The 17,135-nt window shown below is 43.2% G+C and overlaps 1 protein-coding gene across 7 annotated transcripts; it reads left to right on the forward strand.

Annotated features, from left to right (window-relative positions):
- Window positions 1–1,713: 1,713 nt before the first annotated feature.
- SLC3A1 (solute carrier family 3 member 1) lies at window positions 1,714–17,121 on the forward strand. 7 transcript variants are annotated; one of them, XM_042051678.1, is made up of 13 exons: window positions 1,714–2,631; window positions 3,417–3,458; window positions 3,786–3,863; window positions 4,401–4,871; window positions 5,610–5,789; window positions 6,782–6,936; window positions 7,939–8,064; window positions 10,264–10,383; window positions 11,104–11,228; window positions 12,423–12,621; window positions 13,356–13,502; window positions 15,533–15,649; window positions 16,469–17,121. In XM_042051678.1, exons 3-13 carry the CDS (start codon window positions 3,836–3,838, stop codon window positions 16,907–16,909), a joined length of 2,109 nt encoding a protein of 702 aa, XP_041907612.1. In that variant the 5' UTR covers window positions 1,714–2,631; window positions 3,417–3,458; window positions 3,786–3,835; the 3' UTR covers window positions 16,910–17,121. The 7 variants fall into 7 exon arrangements, with proteins under 7 accessions (XP_041907612.1, XP_041907613.1, XP_041907610.1 ...); XM_042051679.1 differs by having other exon boundaries at window positions 1,714–2,485; XM_042051676.1 differs by having other exon boundaries at window positions 3,417–3,863.
- The last annotated feature ends 14 nt before the right edge of the window (window positions 17,122–17,135 follow it).

Below are 17,135 nucleotides of genomic sequence, written 5' to 3' on the forward strand. Positions count from 1 at the left end.
CTTTTTTTGAGCTTCTCCTTGGCTTCCTGTTGGGCTGCCTGGCTGCACTGTCTCTATTTCAGATCTCCCACTTCAGGGATGTTTCAGTAACACAAGGTCACTCTGGAGTTTATAGCCATCCAAACTTCAACAGTCTGCTAAGATTTGATACTATGCTGAACCTCTCCAGCTTGTACAAGAGTAAGATCAGAGTCTGAGTCTCTTGCTGGGAAAGGTTTTGAGCAGCATGCTGGAAAAGAAAATCCCTTGGAAGTTGTCATCCTCTAGGAGAGAAATGGGATTGATGAATGCCATAAAGGGAAGAGTGTAAATTGAAAAGAGCACAGTTAAATGTGAGTGAGCTTCCTCCTGGAGAGGCAAGAAACCTGGAGTTTGTTTTTCTGTGGATTGTGTGTAGTGTTTGACCCTCTGGGGGGGAAGCATCCGGAAGGAGTCAGCACTGCATGCTCTTGTTCTTGCAGCTATGATAGCAGCAGGAATTGGTGGATAATTGTTTTATTAAAAATAGAGGGAGAAGCCAGCCTTGCTGATCAGCAACGGGGGGCAGGGGCTGGGTGCCTCCTTCCCCTGAAACCTACCCCTGAAATGTCACGTGAGCCAAGCAGTAGCTAATTACAGCATTTATAATGACATTAACCTTTAATCACATAGTCCATTAGTGGACTAAGAGCATTAAAAAATAACACCACCCCCACCAAACCCTGTCACAGTGTCCTCTGCAATTACATTTTGCCACCCCCAGGACTTCAGGCTGATGGCAGAAACTTCAGACACGCTCATGGTAAAAGATACTGTGTCAGAAACTTGTTCCCTTAGACCTTCTCTCTCTTGACAGCTGCCCTCCAGGTCAAGGGAGGATTTTCTTAGTGCTGAGTGAAAGGTAGTTTTAAAGGTCAGATTATCCATCAGTCTTGTGGGAGCCGCTGAGGTAAAGCTGACAACCGTTGTGTCTGCCTTCGTTACATACCTGTAAATCTGGCCCTGATTCTGTAAATAATGAGGTTATATTTAAAGTGCATTATGTCAGACCAGTCCCAGTGGCAGCAAACCTTTTAGTGAAAAAGCATAAAGCAAAAGAACTTTTTAACAATAAACGTCTTCCTACACTTAGCACATTAGGGTGTATAATCACCCCTCTGCATGGTTTTCAGTGTAATATGTGTGGTATTGAGGAACTGGCAAGCTACTTGGCATTTGTAGAGCATCAAACAGTAGATGACTTAGTCAGTCAGTGCATCTAAATAATTATATATAAGAAATACTTGTGAAAATTAACCCCTCCATCTTACAGAAATAACCATGGCAATCTGTGTGGAGATAGCAGCTATTACTGCCCACATACAGATTGGTTTTGTTTCCCTACCTAACCCTGAGGTAAACAGAGTAACTGGCACAGAATATGAAGTGTTTTCTTTACTACTTAATGCCTTTCAGTGGATTCTGCTAACACAGTTGCACTGGCTAGTTACTCCTGCTAAACTGTAAAATAGCTCAGGAGGGAACCATTTCAGAATTGCTTGAGAGCAAGCCAGATGCATAATGCCTGCATACATAAAGTATATTTTAAAAGGAAAAAGTTAAAGCTCAGTGGGAATTGTTGGTGATCTGCCTCTCTAAGATGAAGTTTACGTTATTCCTTTATCAAATAATATTAAGGCAAGCAACTCCTCAGGATGAGAAGAGGAAAGAAAATAGGTCTGTAATAACAACAAAATACCTGTGTGGTTTTATTTTTAGTCTGTGCGGAAAATCATACAGGAGACAATACCAGATTCTTGGGCTTGTTCTCCTGGCTCTGTGGTAGTTGATCATCCAGACCTATTTTAAGCTCCTTGGCTTGTGTATTACCTCCAGGCTTTCTAGAGGAATTTTTAGGATTTAGGTGTCTACCCTAAGTGTACCTGTGTTCCGCTGGTACCTGCTTGCGCTTCAGCTCTTCTCATGAAGCAACGCGGAGCTGATGTGAAACACGACTGCAGTGTGGCTGGGAGCCCGCTCAGTCCGACCCTACAAACTGTGTGTTCACCAGCACCGCCACTTGGTAGTTTCCAGCATGGCTTATGTTCTGTTTTAACCTCCCAGTGAGTGTGTCGCTGAGCTTTGCATGCCCTGCAGCCAGCGGAGATGGCACACATGGATTCATCTGGATTCATCTATCCACGGCCTGCGCCTCCTGCGTGCTGCATTTATCTACCAGAGCACTATAATCCTTTTCAGCCAGACGCTTGGCAATTAAGACACGATCTGCCCTACTTAAGGTATAAATAAGCCTTTAATGTTACTTGGGGATTACATTAGGACACGAGGGGCTCTTTTGAAGGCACAGCTTTCGCACAGCGGGATTCACAGAGCAGGCTGCTCCTGCAAGATGCTCCAATAAGGGGAAAGGAATGGTTTCCCAACCACGCGTAGAGAGCAGCGGCAGCTTCTGACTAGTGAGATACTAAACTGGCCTTTATCAGTTGTACAAGTATGTGTGCCAAGGGTAAGCTGCCTATGTCCTTAGATCAAGCAAGTTTGTCCATGCAGGCAATAATCATCAGAAAGTTTACTGGCTTAAAGAAAAGAGATGGGAGGGAGCTGAAATACTCGCTTGTAACTAGTTTCCCATCTTCGATTCCAGCAGTATTGGTGGGTGTAATACTCTGCACCTGACTGTCCTGAGTCTCCTTGGCTTGTGTGACCCATGTATCTGTGGCAGATTGCTGTGTTTTGGCCATCGCTTGCTCTTGCCTCTGACTTGCTTTGTTGGGCTTGGGTGATTGAGGGAGCTTTTGTATGTGCAGGAAGCTATGGGCACTTTTAAACCTCTGAGTTTGGGGGGGAAAAAGCAAGCTGGGGAGTACCAGGTCTTGCAGTGTATTTGATGCAGTCTAAAAAAAATCCTCTATTTACACCTTTTCTCCTTTAATTGAAAGTTAAATCATTGAAATGAAACAACTGAAATGGGGTGAGGAGTCACTGGCATTGTGCTGAATACAAGTGTACACCCTGAGTGTGCAGTACATGCCTAGAAACTTTTACAGCTTACTGATATGATGATGTTAAGATTGTAGAGTCATTAAATGGGAGTGAAATTATCAAATAATTTCCCCTTCTGGGTTTCCTGGTAATACTGAATTACAGGTACTGACACCACTGCTGTTATCTCAGATGCTCCCGCAGCTGCCTGACACTGCATGAGCTGAGGTCGCTGCCAGGCACTGCTGTTAGGAAGAGGAAGAAAAAGATTAAATCTGTCATCATCAATTACCTGCTCTTAGCTCAGCTACTGAAGAAATAACACATTTTTGAGTAATTTGAATATTGCATGCTGGACTTTTTACAATCCGTAGTTTATCAACTTCTTGCATAGCTTGAGGCAAACATAACAAACACTTCTTTAGAGTCACAAGCCAACCTTGTCTCCACTGCAGCTGTCCATGAGTTTCCCTAGGACCCTGACCCTGTGGTCACAGGTAGGAGTTAACTTTTACAAGTGATAGGGCAAATCTGTATTGCTTTCTTTATTCTTTCGTATGCTGGGAGGAGATGTCTTGATGGATTCGGGCTCGCTGCCTTCAGGCACTTGGGGCTTGAGGCACACAGATGTGCATGTTTGTGTAGACTTTGGGCAATGTTCTTCCTGCTTAGAGTAGTACAAAGGGGGGAAGAGGGAGAAGGGAAAGGTTCCTTTAAACATTTTTTTTTCTTTTTTCTTTTTTTTTTTTTTCTTTTAAATGGGGGGATGGATTTTAGTAGTGGGCAGTGGGTTTTTCTCTTGAGTCTTGCTTGTGCCTGTGCAGACCTATCCTGTCCTGCCCCGGGGCTGGCTCTGGGCGTAGCAATCCTCCGCATGTACCCCGGTGTGAGTCGCGGGATCGGTATGTACCGTAGCAGTTGTTAGTGCTTAGGAGGTGGGGGTGGGCTGGGGCGGGTTACTTACACTGCGAAAAGGACGCACCACCAGCCTTTGAATCTTTTCTTCTTACTTTGTGTTGTTGTGTTTGGGCCAGTGGTTGCCAACACTTCATTCTCCTGCTGTCCGTATTTAAATTAATTACCCATATTCAGACTCCTTCAGGCAGGGGAGACTATGACCAGTCTGGAAAGCTGCATATTTACTAGATCTGATAGTGGTAAAACCTGAATTTCCCCCTGCTGTCAAAAGGATGAGAAGGGTGGTGTACTGGAGAGAGCAAGAGTAAACATAACTGCTCAGCTGGTACCAGCAATAGGCTTTACTTCCTGGGAGGACTGTCCTTTCTTGCAGCATTTTGTTATCTTGCTGAAGATGCCGAATGTGCAGAAAATCGGGAGCACTTTGCCCTTTTTGTCCATTTTTTGAACTTTGAGCAGTTGGTCAGGATTGATTATCAACCCAGGTAGCTAATTGCACTGCTTCTCATTTCACTGAACAGAGGTGCTGTGGCCAGAGTCTCCAGGACAAGACCTGTCAAGTAAAACAGTTGAGGTGGAAGCTAGGAGTTTACCTATGGAGCTGAGTGAGAAGGGAGGTGTGGAGAACAATGGATTTGTTCAAAATGAGGCTTTTGAGGACAAGGAGACTGACACCAGTAGTGAAGAAGAAATGCCAAAACCGTGCAGTATTGATGTGGACACTGTGGCTGTGGAGGAGACACTATTGAAGCCTTATGCTGGGATGCCAAAGGAAGTCTTGCTGCAGTTCTCCAGCCAAGCCTGCTACAGAGTCACCAGGGAGATCCTCTTCTGGCTCATAATTGCTGGTTCCATTGCGCTTGTGTGTGCTACCATTGCGATCATCGCTCTCTCTCCAAGGTGCCTTGACTGGTGGCAGGCTAGTCCTATTTATCAGATCTATCCTCGTTCCTTCAAGGACAGCAACATGGATGGGAATGGGGATCTGAAAGGTGGGTCAGTTTTCATTCTTGCTGTGTGCAGAGCTGTGTAACAGTTGTCTGTGTATGAGTGTATATAAAAAGCAAAGCCAATAAGAGAGTACAGTCCAATAGACAAAGCCACCCTAATGGAGAGAAGTAAGTAAAGTTGTCTGACAACGTTAATGGCAACTCACATTGTCGTGAATAAATCCAGGAGTTGCTTGCTCAAGTTAAGTCTAAGCCTGGAGTTAGAAGAGAGGTTAGAAATGGTGCTGAGAGCAAGCAGCAGCACAGCTGCCATTGGAGTCAGATACCTCCACGAAACTGAGGTCAGTCAGGAGCACTTGGTCATGTTTGATTGGCTGCTTTTCCTCAGGAAAACTAAAACTGACAAAGAGGGGAGAAAGATGTGTTACTTCTTGTTTTCTTCATGGTCTAGGTGTTATCAGCTCATAAGAATGCGTGGAGATGGGGCACCCAGTAGCAAGGAGGCAATGCCTCTTATCAGTAGCTGAGCTGAGACTGCCCTGCAGAAAGGGAAGGCACAACACCAAAATGGACGATGCATTTCTAAACAAGAAGTGATAGCCACACTGTACAGTACTGGCAAGTGAAGGGCAGAAACTGTTTCTGTGGTTGCACACCAGTGGTAACATGTCAGGAGGATAAAGGAACCTGTGTGCCATCTTTGAGAGCCCATGGCCAACTCAATTAAACAAAAATCTTTTGTCTTTTCTGAACAGATGATGTCCTTTTGTTTTTAAATAGGTATCCAAGAAAAACTGGACCATATTACATATTTGAATATAAAAACCGTCTGGATCACCTCTTTCTTTAAGTCCCCTTTAAAAGATCTTGGATATGGAGCTGAAGACTTCTATGACATTGATCCCATTTTTGGATCAATGAGAGATTTTGAGAATCTGATTGCAGCCATACATGACAGAGGTAAGCTGCATCTCCAAGCAAAGTAACTCTATTCAAAAGAGGGACCTTCTAGTGCAAGGTTGTAATGTGAGACTTGAGTTTGTGCACCTGGCAATCCCCCCGTGGTGGCATTGAGCAGGAGCAGATGGAGGTGGCAGCGAAGGGTACAAGGCAGCTCCACAGCTCCGTGAGCTCCGTGGTTGCTGTTTCCTGCCCTTCAGCTCTGGGGCAGTGCTGGGAGCAGGACAGAGGGCACAGGGAGCTACAGCAGCAGCACAGGGCAGCTGCATGTCCTCTGCAAGGAGGATGTTTGTGGGTGGTGGGCTGGCACCTCTCCATGCTCCCTCAGGCACGTCTTACGGGCATTGAAAGGCTGGGATCAAGCAGAGGTGCAGTTCTGTCTGACTGAACACGAGGGAACACACGCTTCCTTCCTGCCCTTGCACCCTTGCTTTGGTGCGTTCATGCCTCAGACCAAATGTTTGCTCAGGTGTTTCTCCTTACAGCTGTTGAGCTGAGTGGAAAATGATTTGCCAGTCTGAAATGTTTGAGGTTTCAGTAAAATGTCTGGTCTTCAGGAAGGGTGATGAAGAATGTGTGTTCACTGATGCTAGACCGGTGAAGTACCTTTCCCACCTGTGAGGTGTGAGACAGATGTTGAAGTCAGAGTTAGTGGAAGTGGCTCATAACAGCAGAAATCTGTTCTGATTTTTTTCTTCACCCTTCTTTCCCTCCCAAGCTGTGTTCCGGCTACTTGCAAACTCCAGTTAGTCTAACTGTTTTGGTAGTCTGGTACTTTTTGGGGGTTTTTTTTTGTTTGTTTGTTTGGTTTTTGCCTCTCTCCTTCACCAGACCTCTGGCATGGAAGATGGCCAAATACCTCTGATACTGCATTCAGAAAAATTATTAACGTTGTTTTAAAAGGCTAAATGTAATGTTGTAGTTTGGGGTTTTATTAATGTGGGGTTTTGTTGGTTGGTTGGATTTTTTATGTTTTTGATTTTATTTTTAAGGGCTAAAGGTGATAATGGATTTAATACCAAACCACACAAGTGACAAACACCGGTGGTTTCAGCTGAGCCGCAATCGGACTGGGAAGTACACAGACTACTACATCTGGCAGGACTGCACGCAGGCTGCTGGCTCAGTCATTCCTCCCAACAACTGGGTAAACATGGGAAGGGACACATGCACATCCCGAGCTGGATGCCACAGAGCAAAAGCAGCTGTAACATGATTGTCCCAGTGTACATGGGGTTTTAAATGCCTGGTGAGAGGTACAAACTGATGTTACTACGTGAGCTAGTGCAGATTAAGATTTAAACGAGGTTGGGGGGTCAGGGGAAAAGTTCCTACTTCAAGTGGAATTTTAAAAATTAATTTTGTTTCTTCACCTTCACCTTCTTCATTCATGAAACAAACACACACAAAAAAAGGCTGTGCACAAGTTGTTCACACATGCCCCCGTCTGTGTATGGGTATTTTGCTCTACAAACTGTGTGTCAGCTCCTCTGAAATCACGGTGGGGAAGGAAACAAAGCAATGTGATCTTGGCTTTTTTCCTTTTTCCTGTAAAGTGATCAGGCCAGAAGATGTGTTGCCTATTTCAAATAGGTTTATTTTAGATTTGAACTGGTGGGAGCATGATTAGGAACTTGCATATTCTAAAAACTCAAGGTGGAATTAGTACTTTGTATGAGTTAGTGTAATTTCTCTTTAGAGTCTTAAGAGCTATCTTAGCTTTTGGAAATTTTTATTACAGAGATGGTGATAAAGTTTAACATTTTTAAGATGTTGACTGTTGTTTGCACTTCAAAGGGATAATATTGGATTGCAGAAAGCTCTAAGTTAACTAAAGCTATTTTTAATAAGCTTTAGGAGAAGCAATTCCAAAATAAATGCTCCTACCCATGTTTTCCCCTCTATTCCAGATAATTCCCCACAATGCTGAACAAGAAATACATGTGGCAAAGCACAACTAAAGGGAGAGCAACTAGCGGGAAAAAGAAATTAAAATCATAAGTACCAAAATCTGCTCAAAATGTAGTCCATTGATTAGGCACTTTGTGCTTTATTTTATGCTTGTAGTGCCCCACATTTTAATGTCTGCACAGGAGGAAATGTTTGTTAAATTAGTAGTTCTGATTATCTCCCTCCCTTGGATGAGCAGGTGAGTGTCTTTGGGAATTCCAGCTGGCAGTTTGACGACGTGAGAAAGCAATGTTATTTCCATCAGTTTGGGAAGGAACAGCCTGACCTAAATTTTCGCAACCTTGCTGTCCAACAAGAAATCCAGGTGAGTATGAAGTATGAAACCCACTGCTGCTGAGCCAACAGCAAAGCAGCTCTTGCACTGAAGCCTGTGCAGACTGACTTACCCAAGTGCAGAGAAGTTTTTATCTCTGTTGATACAGAGCGCTGTTAATTAGCCCAGCAAATGGGGGGATGGCACCTTGTTTTAGCAGAGAGATGTTTGCGTTTCCAGGAAAGCAGAGGCAATGCAGATTTGAATTACAAGGAATGCCTGGGATTGTGGATAAGGGGGAGATAGTGAGTTTCGATCTGTCTGCATGTCTGATGACTTTCCAGGGGGAAGATGAGTGTTTTCACAGTGAGAGTGGTGGTGGTGGTGTCCCAGCAGAAAATGTGGAATTCATTAAGATATAGAGATGTGAGCCTGAACATGGGGAGCCTGACAACTGCTGCTTCTTTTCCCCCCTTCCTTTAAGTTATCCCTCAGCAGGTAGCACAGCTACTTCAAGTGTTTAAGTGACTCCTTAAGCATTTGCTACTTTGTACTGTTGAATTGTGGTGCATTTCTTTGGCGCTGGTCTTCACAGCTGCCCAGTCCTCCTGGGATGGTCTCTGTGGGGCCTCTCCCCTCACCAAGTGGGTACTACATGAGCTCGAGGAAAGAAAACACTTCTGGCCATACTTTTTAACTCAAATATGAAATGAGACTGCTTTTAAGACTGGTCCTTGAAGAACTCTGTGAGAAACCTCTCTGTGTCTTGATACTTCCCTTAATCCCACATCTTGCCATTTGCACTTTTTTTTTCTCATAGCATTGCACATGCTTTTTATTAGTCCTAATTAATTTTTCAAAATGGTACTTGGATTATTGAAACTCCAATAGCAAAGAGATGCTGCATTTCCTATGCAAAAAAAAAAAAAAAGGGAGAATACATAAAAGCTGGAAGTTTGGGTTGGTAACACCAACCTTTGGTAAATGTGTATGAACATCACGTTAAAGAATAATCTTTGTCTAGTATTTTAATTCAAAATCCTGTTCCAGAAGGTTGGGAGGACTGAGCAGGAAGCAAATGGACTTTTGCAGAGAAGCTCGAGTCTTTGGGCACCCAAGAACAGCCAAACTCAGCCACCAGCATGTTGTGGCTTTCACGTGTGCATACACGTAGGTTGGTGCCAGTGAGAACCACGTCAGTGCTTGATGTTTGCAGTGCTGATACGGGGGGTTGCCTTTGTGCTGAGCACAGGTATAAGCATGAACATTTTTGGGTAGGTTCAGTATTGGACAGGCACTGTATTGAGAGCTGATGCTTTCACAGTGGTGCTACCAGAAAGTGCAGCTCAGTGAGGCTGAGTCTTTATTTGCCAAACAAAACTCTGTACAGCTTGAGTGTGGACTAATTCTACTCCAGCCTGTTCAGACAAGTGTTCTTCATACATTTAAAAAAAGGCAATTCAATAGACATCTTTAAAAATATATAAAAAATGGATTTTTCCTCAGATGAAGACGAATATCACATCTAAAAGGACATTTGCTGAAACCACTCAAGAGGGACTGAACTTTGGAGGTTTTTGTTAAAACAATTAAAACTGTAGTAATATGATAGTTACTGAGGTAGGAGATAATTTTACTGATAGTGACGAATGTTGGAATTTGATAATGAAATTTCAAATAAGTAGCATTTGTAATTGTTGGATAATAATTTTTCGTGTTCCTGCAAATCAACAATTAAGTCAGAAAATAAAGCTAAAAAAATTACACCAGTCAAATAGGAGAGAACAAATGTTTCAAGAGCTCTATTGTGTAAAAGAAAATTGGTGGCACAAGGTTTGTGCAGAACAACATATTCCTGTATATTTGAATCAATGTGTTCTAATTGTGTGCAGCCATGACGAGTGTTTATCAACAGCAGCACTTAGCACGAGCCCAATTGTGTTGATGAATGAGATTAGAAACTGATTTTAGCGAGTCATGCCCTGGCTTTGGTCTTCTGAATTATGGGAGAAGTTACAGACCAGTCTGTTTCTTTTTTGTACTGAGTGAAATAATAAGACATACTTTATTTAACTATTAATTTGACCTTAGATCAATGTGATTCACTTTAGCTTCTAGAAAAATTTGAAGTACAAATTAAAAAATTGTTATGTATTAACACCTCCTTACAAGTTTAGTTTTCTTTTTAAGGGTATACTATTTTAAATGGGGTGGGCTCACTCGGACTTTTCAATTTTTACCTTTGTCTAGGATATCATAGAATTTTGGCTCGGCAAAGGAGTTGATGGATTTAGTTTGGGCGCTGTTAAATTTCTCTTAGAAGCAACACATCTCCGAGATGAGCCTCCAGTGAACAAGTCTCAGAATGGAGTAATGTATATGTTCTGTCTTTGCTTTCTTTCCTGCATTTCCTACAGAGAAAAGAGTGTCTGGTTTGACTCTTTTGGGGCTTAATTGTGGCTGTAGGAAAATCAGGTCAGCCACATCCCTTGGAAGGCAGGTGGGTCGTGAGCACTCTGCAGAGAGAGCACTCACCAGAAAGAAGCCCCAGTAAGAACTGGAACAAAACTAAAAACCACTGGTATAGGTAGCTTGTCACAGTGAGAGGTGACCAGGCACATTCACTGTTGTTTATGCTATTTGCTTTTGCTCTGATAACAAACTTGGTGATATTCCCAGATAGTGCCAGCACTAAGACATTGTTCTCCTGTGGAGCTGGGGATCACAGACAGCTGGTCAGCTCCAACATAGTGGTGGTGTTGGGCTACCTTACCAAGGTATTGTCCATCTTTCCAGCCTTCTGTGAGGCCACAGCACCTGCTGTGCTCACTGCTCCAGATGGGCTCTGTTGGCTAGTGCTGTGGGTGGGCTTTCCCTGCTGAAGGATTGGATCCAAAATTACCAGTCCTCTGCTACTCTAGAGTTCCTTGAGTGCAGTTCAGCTCTGTCCTGTTAGTGTTAGCATGCTGAACTCATGTCCATAAAAATTTATGGGCTGGTGCACTCTCAGGAAAGGATGGGAAGAATTTGGAGAATTCTGAAACCTAAAATATTTGTCAACTAATGTGAAATACTATACCCTGCTTTAAGGAGAGTATCACAGCCTATTCCCAGCTCTACCATGACTACACGACCACGCAAGTTGGTTTGCATGACATCATCCGTGGCTTCCGTCACACCATGAATCAGTTCAGCAGAGAGCCTGGCAGATACAGGTAACCAGCACAGCTGGCCAGTTTTTCTCTAATATTCCTCACCCTCTTGCTAGCAATAAAATGGTTTTTTAATAGCATAATATGCCATAGAAATGCAAATCCTCCAATGCAGATAGCAGTGCATAGGCTGTATTGTCTCTTCCCCAGTGTGTGCAGAAAGGAAAGGAGATGGCCCTGTTAGGTCTGCTCCATCTATGGACTCTACAAAGCTGAGCAGAAAAGGGAACCTTTCTAACACAGAGATGCTGCAATTCATCAGCTCCGTACCTGATTTATTGTATAGTTTTAATAGTGTAGTTCAAGTGAGACACACAGAGAGTGTTAGAATCACAGAATGGTGGAATTTGGAAGGGACCTCCTGAAGTTCTCTGGTCCAAACCCCCTGCTCATTAGGGCCACCTGGAGCCAATTGCCCAGGAATTTGTCCAGATGGCTTTGGAACATTTCCAATAATGGGGACTCTACAACCTCTCTGGGAAACCAGTGCCAGGGCTCAGTCGCCCTCACAGTGGAAAAGTTTTCTGATGTTCATAGGGAAACACATTTCCTGTGTTTCAGTTTGTACCCATTGCGTCTGGCCCTGGCACTGGGCACCACTGGAAAGAGCCTGGCTCTGCCACCTTTGCACCCTCCCTTCATGTATTTACATACATGGATGAGATCCCCCTGAGGCTCCCCTTCCCCAGGCTGAGCATCCCCACCTCTCAGCCTTTCCTCCTGGGAGAGATGTTTCAGTCCCTAATGGCCCTAGTGGCAGGGAAAAGGGGAAGGATTACCTCCCTCACTTCTGGCAGCACTCCTCCTAATGCAGCCCAGGATGCCATGAGCCACCTGCAAGGGCACATGGATGGCTCGTGGTCAACTTGGGGGACCCCCAGGTCCTCTTCTGTGAAGGAAAGCATGGAAATTGCTGGAATGGACTGTGTGGCTGTGGATTCAGAAAGATATGACCTCAGTCAGATACTTTAGCCTTGTGTTGACTCTTGTAGATTTTTCTCCAGAAATTTCCAAGAAGTATTTCTCCTTGATTCCTTGTGTGCTTTCCAAAATATTGTTTCTCTATATTAATCTTTTTTGATGGGGAGGGGGAAGTTAACGTAATTCTTAATGCTCTGTGTCCAACCATTTCTAGCTTTATTCTGTTCTGTGTAATGAAAAATGAGCCAAAAAAGCTATTTGTGTACTACTTTGTAGATTTATGGGTACTGGTGATGATGAAAAGGAAGACATTGAAGCAACAATGATGTATTATGGAACGACTTTTATCCAAGAAGCAGATTTTCCCCTCAATTTCAACCTAATTAACATGAAAAATCTATCGGGCAACAGCATTTTTGAAGCTGTCGACTTGTGGATGAAAAACATGCCTGCAGGAAAATGGCCAAACTGGGCAGTAAGAGTTCTAGACCAACTCTCATAGGAAGGGCTTGTTCCTGTAGGTGACAGAAACCATACACACACTGATTTCAGTGGGATCAGCAGCATCCTGAGCTCGTGGCTGAGCTACAGTCCCTGTCCTTGTGAAAACTTCCAGCTGCTGTAGTTGGAGTCCTTGGCACTGTCCGGCTCTCCTGCCCATCAATAATAGTACCACTCCCCATGCAAGGATGACAGAAGGGAATTTATGATCATGCCTCTCCCTCAGTGTCTCCAATGGCTGAAACACCAGTGAGAATGGAATTGGGATAATTATCTTTGACCATAAACTGACTCACTGCAATAGATTGTTGAACCGACCCAGGGCCAGGGCAGAGAAGGCAGTGGAGGGCAGTTAACATAAAACATTGCTCCTCTTTCCTAGGAAGCATGTTTGGAATGTCCAAGGGATTTTTTCAAAGCAAGCAGAGCGGTCCTCACACAGCAGAAAAAATAGCAGGGACCTGTAAGCAGGGAGAGTTGTTATTTGTCATCTCTTCCTCACTTCTGCCTCATGTGCTGCTGGCAGGACTTCTGTGTATTAAATTTTTTGTGACAGAAGTTTGTAGTGGCACCAAGATAAACATAATGGACCTCACAGCCCTGGAAGGGAAAGAAAACCCCCAAAATATTTACTACCTTTGTTAAATTAGTTAATTTCACATAGACATGAAATCTTATAACATGTGTTTAACAGAATGTTTTCGTCAGGTTGGAAGCCCTAACGCTGTGCGGATTTCAACTCGGATTGGGAAGGAGTACGTCAATGTCATGAACATGCTGCTGTTAACCCTCCCTGGTACTCCTGTAACTTACTATGGTGAAGAAATAGGCATGGAGAACATTGTGTCAGAAAATGTAAGTGAAGAACGTGTAAACTCTGGTCCTGTTGTTGTTTAGTTCCAAGTAACAGAACATTCAAAAATACAAGAACTTTTGTTAACCAAACCCAGTCTTCCTCACTGCTTAAATGGTTTTCCATGTTCCTCATGGCAAACCACTGTACAGCATGTAGAAATGGCCAGGCCAGAGACCAGAACCAAGGCCTTGATGTGTGTCTGAACTGGTAGACTTCAGTTATGGATCCTGATTTCTGTCCTTCTCCAGATCAGTCTTGCATGGTTTGCAGCAGCGTTGCTTCAGCAGAAAGGACAGCAAGTGGTTAGGAGAGGTGTGCTGCAGTCATATGAGGGAAGAGGAACTGAGTCATCTCCTTCCTCCCATGGAAGTGTCCTCATCATTACGTCAGAGTCCATTATTTCCTGGCTGTGATTTAAAGGAAGTCATGGTTCTGATTCTGTCCAAGCCACGGCTGTCATGAGTGTGCCCAAGCTCAGAAGAAGGGATCTGCACAAAGGGGAGGCTGCCTGGCGGCAGGCAGAAGTGGCTTTTGGTTGTCATGCATACTCTGTCCCAAAAGGGAACAGCTCATCTCTGCCTCTCCTGACCGTATTTGAGCACCATGAGAACATGGTTCTATGGCAGATGCCGGTTTCCCTGTGGAAAGCCTGTTAAGGAATGAGGCAGCCTCTGACAGAGTTAGGAAATGGCATGGGCTAGCTTTGTATCAAAGGGAAAGAGGTACTTGAAGCACAGGATCATCTCCAGGGTTGTCTGATTCAGATGTGAGGAAATGATTCTCTGACTTAAAAGGAAATCTCATTTCCTCTGAGAAACCCCTAGGTCAAAGTATCCCCTGCATTTTCTTGCTGCTGCCGATTACTGCTGACAGAGTGATTCTCTTAAGAAAAGTGGCTCACCCTGAGCTCCTCAGGGTTCACTCTCTTTTAGTGGCTACCCTGTGGCTCACGGCTTTGGAACAATGCAAACCCACCCTTCACTCAGTCTGGAGAGGAAGGTTCCCTGATTAATGGGTGTCTTAGGAAGATGGGAGAGTATTTGCTCAGGATGATATAGTCTATAGCCCCAGCATTTAAAACACTGCAGGAGATGCTGAAAGAGGTAAAGATGAGAGGCAGTGTTACCAGTGTTGAAAACTTAAGATTTTTTTCCCCCTGCTTTTCAGAATATGCTAAAAAGGAGAAACCCATTATTTATAATGTCACAAAGCAAAGTGACAATTTCTTTTGTTAGGCTGCTGTTCTGACAGATTGTATTGAAAAGTGTCCTTTATATGAAAAACAGTTTTCATGGAAAACAAACATTCAAAGCATGTGCAAAATATTTTATGCCCTCTTATATCATTAAATTTAAGTGTCAGATCTTTTGGCAGCTCTTCAATAACAATGAGGAAGCTTTTTCAGAATTTTTTCTGATTTCTTCAAAATGAGAACTTCAGACTTTTTTTTACATCGACACTTTTTAATCAGCTAAAAGCCAGTTTTCAATAGTTTTGCACTTGGAAATAATAATTTTACCTTTCTAACACAAACAGTCCTGTCAAAATTGTACCCCTTGCAAATGCAAGCTTGAAAAGTTCTGGGGTGAAAAGTGCAATAGTTACAAAAGAACAGACCCCAAACAGCACTTACTTGTTGTTCACTGTTATTTTAACAACACCTCTTCTAAGGACTCATTACCTCACATATTCACTCACTGCATGTCTAGATATTTATCAGAATATCCTGGCTGTCATCAGTAAACTTTTATCCAACCATCTGTTGCAAAGGATGACAACTCCAGCAAGAGTCATTTGGGAATTCCATGTTTTACCCAGTGATGCTGTATCTGAGATGATCCACTCCTCTCCATTTCAGGAACTGTCTTGGTTCTCATTTTCTCCTTAGATTTGGACCACAATTACATCCTCATGAAATTTTAACGTAAACCACAGGAAGCAATACTGAAATGGTGTTAATTTGGGAGATGTGAGAACGTGCTATTCAAAGAATAATTTTTAATATGCTAATCACCACTTTATTTTCTAGGTGACCCTCCCAGAGAAATCCCCCATGCAGTGGGATGGAGAAGTTAATGCTGGTTTTACTGAAGGCAACAGCAGCTGGTTACCTGTTAACTCTGACTACCAAAGTGTAAATGTGGAAGTAGGTATCTACAGATGTGACAAACTAATGGTCTACAGATATTTTAATTTATCTGTTTTGCTCTGGTTTCCTTTTAGTAGTAGGCACTGGCAATAAGAACAAACTTAAGGGAAAAAAAAAAGCACTGAATCCTCACAAGTTTTATTAGAAAAGGAAATCCTTGCACAACAAGGAGCCTACTTTATCTATATTAATTTAAGCAGAGCAACTACAATTAGGATGTTGATGTGGCAATTTGGCTCTTTAACATCCTTTTAATCCTTTTGATATTAAATTGAAAACTGGTCTCTTTTCCCCCCCATTTCTATTGCTAAAGAACGCACTGGCTTTGTAACGAGAACTTAACCTAGACCAACTCTAACATAAGCAGAGCAGTGAATCAAACAGATTTTGCAGAGCTACAGTGCTGACCAAAATTAAAGGCAGAAAAAAAAATCTAAGATAGCAGAAATATAAAACATGAAATAAACTGCAGTGACTGCAGTAGACTGGACTCAATGAAAAAGATTCAGTGTCAAGCTTTCAGTGGCTGTGGCTTTCTCCTGAATCAACAGTACGAAAAGGAAGCTGTGGGAGGAAGCAATCACATTAGTGCTGGGGAACTGTTATGCCTAATAACCTCTGTCTCTGCCACTCCACACAGGCCAAGGGAGTGCATGAGAAAAAGCAGTTTTTCAGTGAAATTTGCAGACAGATTTGAAGAGGGATAATTGTCAGCATGGAATTCTGATAGGCACGTTCTCAGCAGACTGAGTGGATGTGAGTCGTATTCCCCCCTGCAGTGCCAAGGACTGACCCTGTTGGTGCTGACTATTGCAGGTCCAGAGCACCTTGTCCAACTCAACCCTGAGTCTGTACAGAGCGCTGACCTCGCTGCGGAACAATGAGCTCCCCATGAACCGAGGGTGGATGTGCCACGTCTGGAATGACAGTGATGTGTTTGCCTATGTGAGGGAGATAGATGGGTTAGACAGAGTCTTCATGATGGTGCTCAACTTCGGCCAGGAGTCGACAGTAGACCTGAAGGCCATAGTTCCTAACCTTCCCTCTGAAGCTGTTATAAGACTCAGTACTCATTTCAGCAATGCTGGTGAAGTGGTCAATACCAAAGTAATTAAAACTGAAATGGGAGAAGGCCTGGTCCTTGAATATAAAACAGCAAAGCCTGTTCATACTATGGACGCTTTTCAAGGGAAGTGTTTTGTGGCAGAAAAAGCTTGTTATTCCAAGGCCTTTGATTTACTCTACAAGAACTGTTAAGTACAGGAGTAGAATACCTATGCTTTCATGTTAATTTAGAAGATATTAGTTTCAGGGAAATGCTAAAACCACTCATTTTCTTTGGCTTTTAAAACTTTATTTGTGTACAGGATAAATGTCCTGAAAAATCAGATACGTAATTGTCTTGTATCTGTATTCGTGATGAAAAGGAAAAAGTACGATATAAACTGCTCCTTAGGGTCTGTGCAGAAGAAAGTAAACCTGT

Source organism: Corvus kubaryi, unplaced genomic scaffold, assembly GCF_017639235.1.
Source record: "Corvus kubaryi isolate FWS band 111438036 unplaced genomic scaffold, C.kubaryi_AGA036_p1.0 76, whole genome shotgun sequence".
NCBI lineage: Eukaryota > Metazoa > Chordata > Aves > Passeriformes > Corvidae > Corvus > Corvus kubaryi.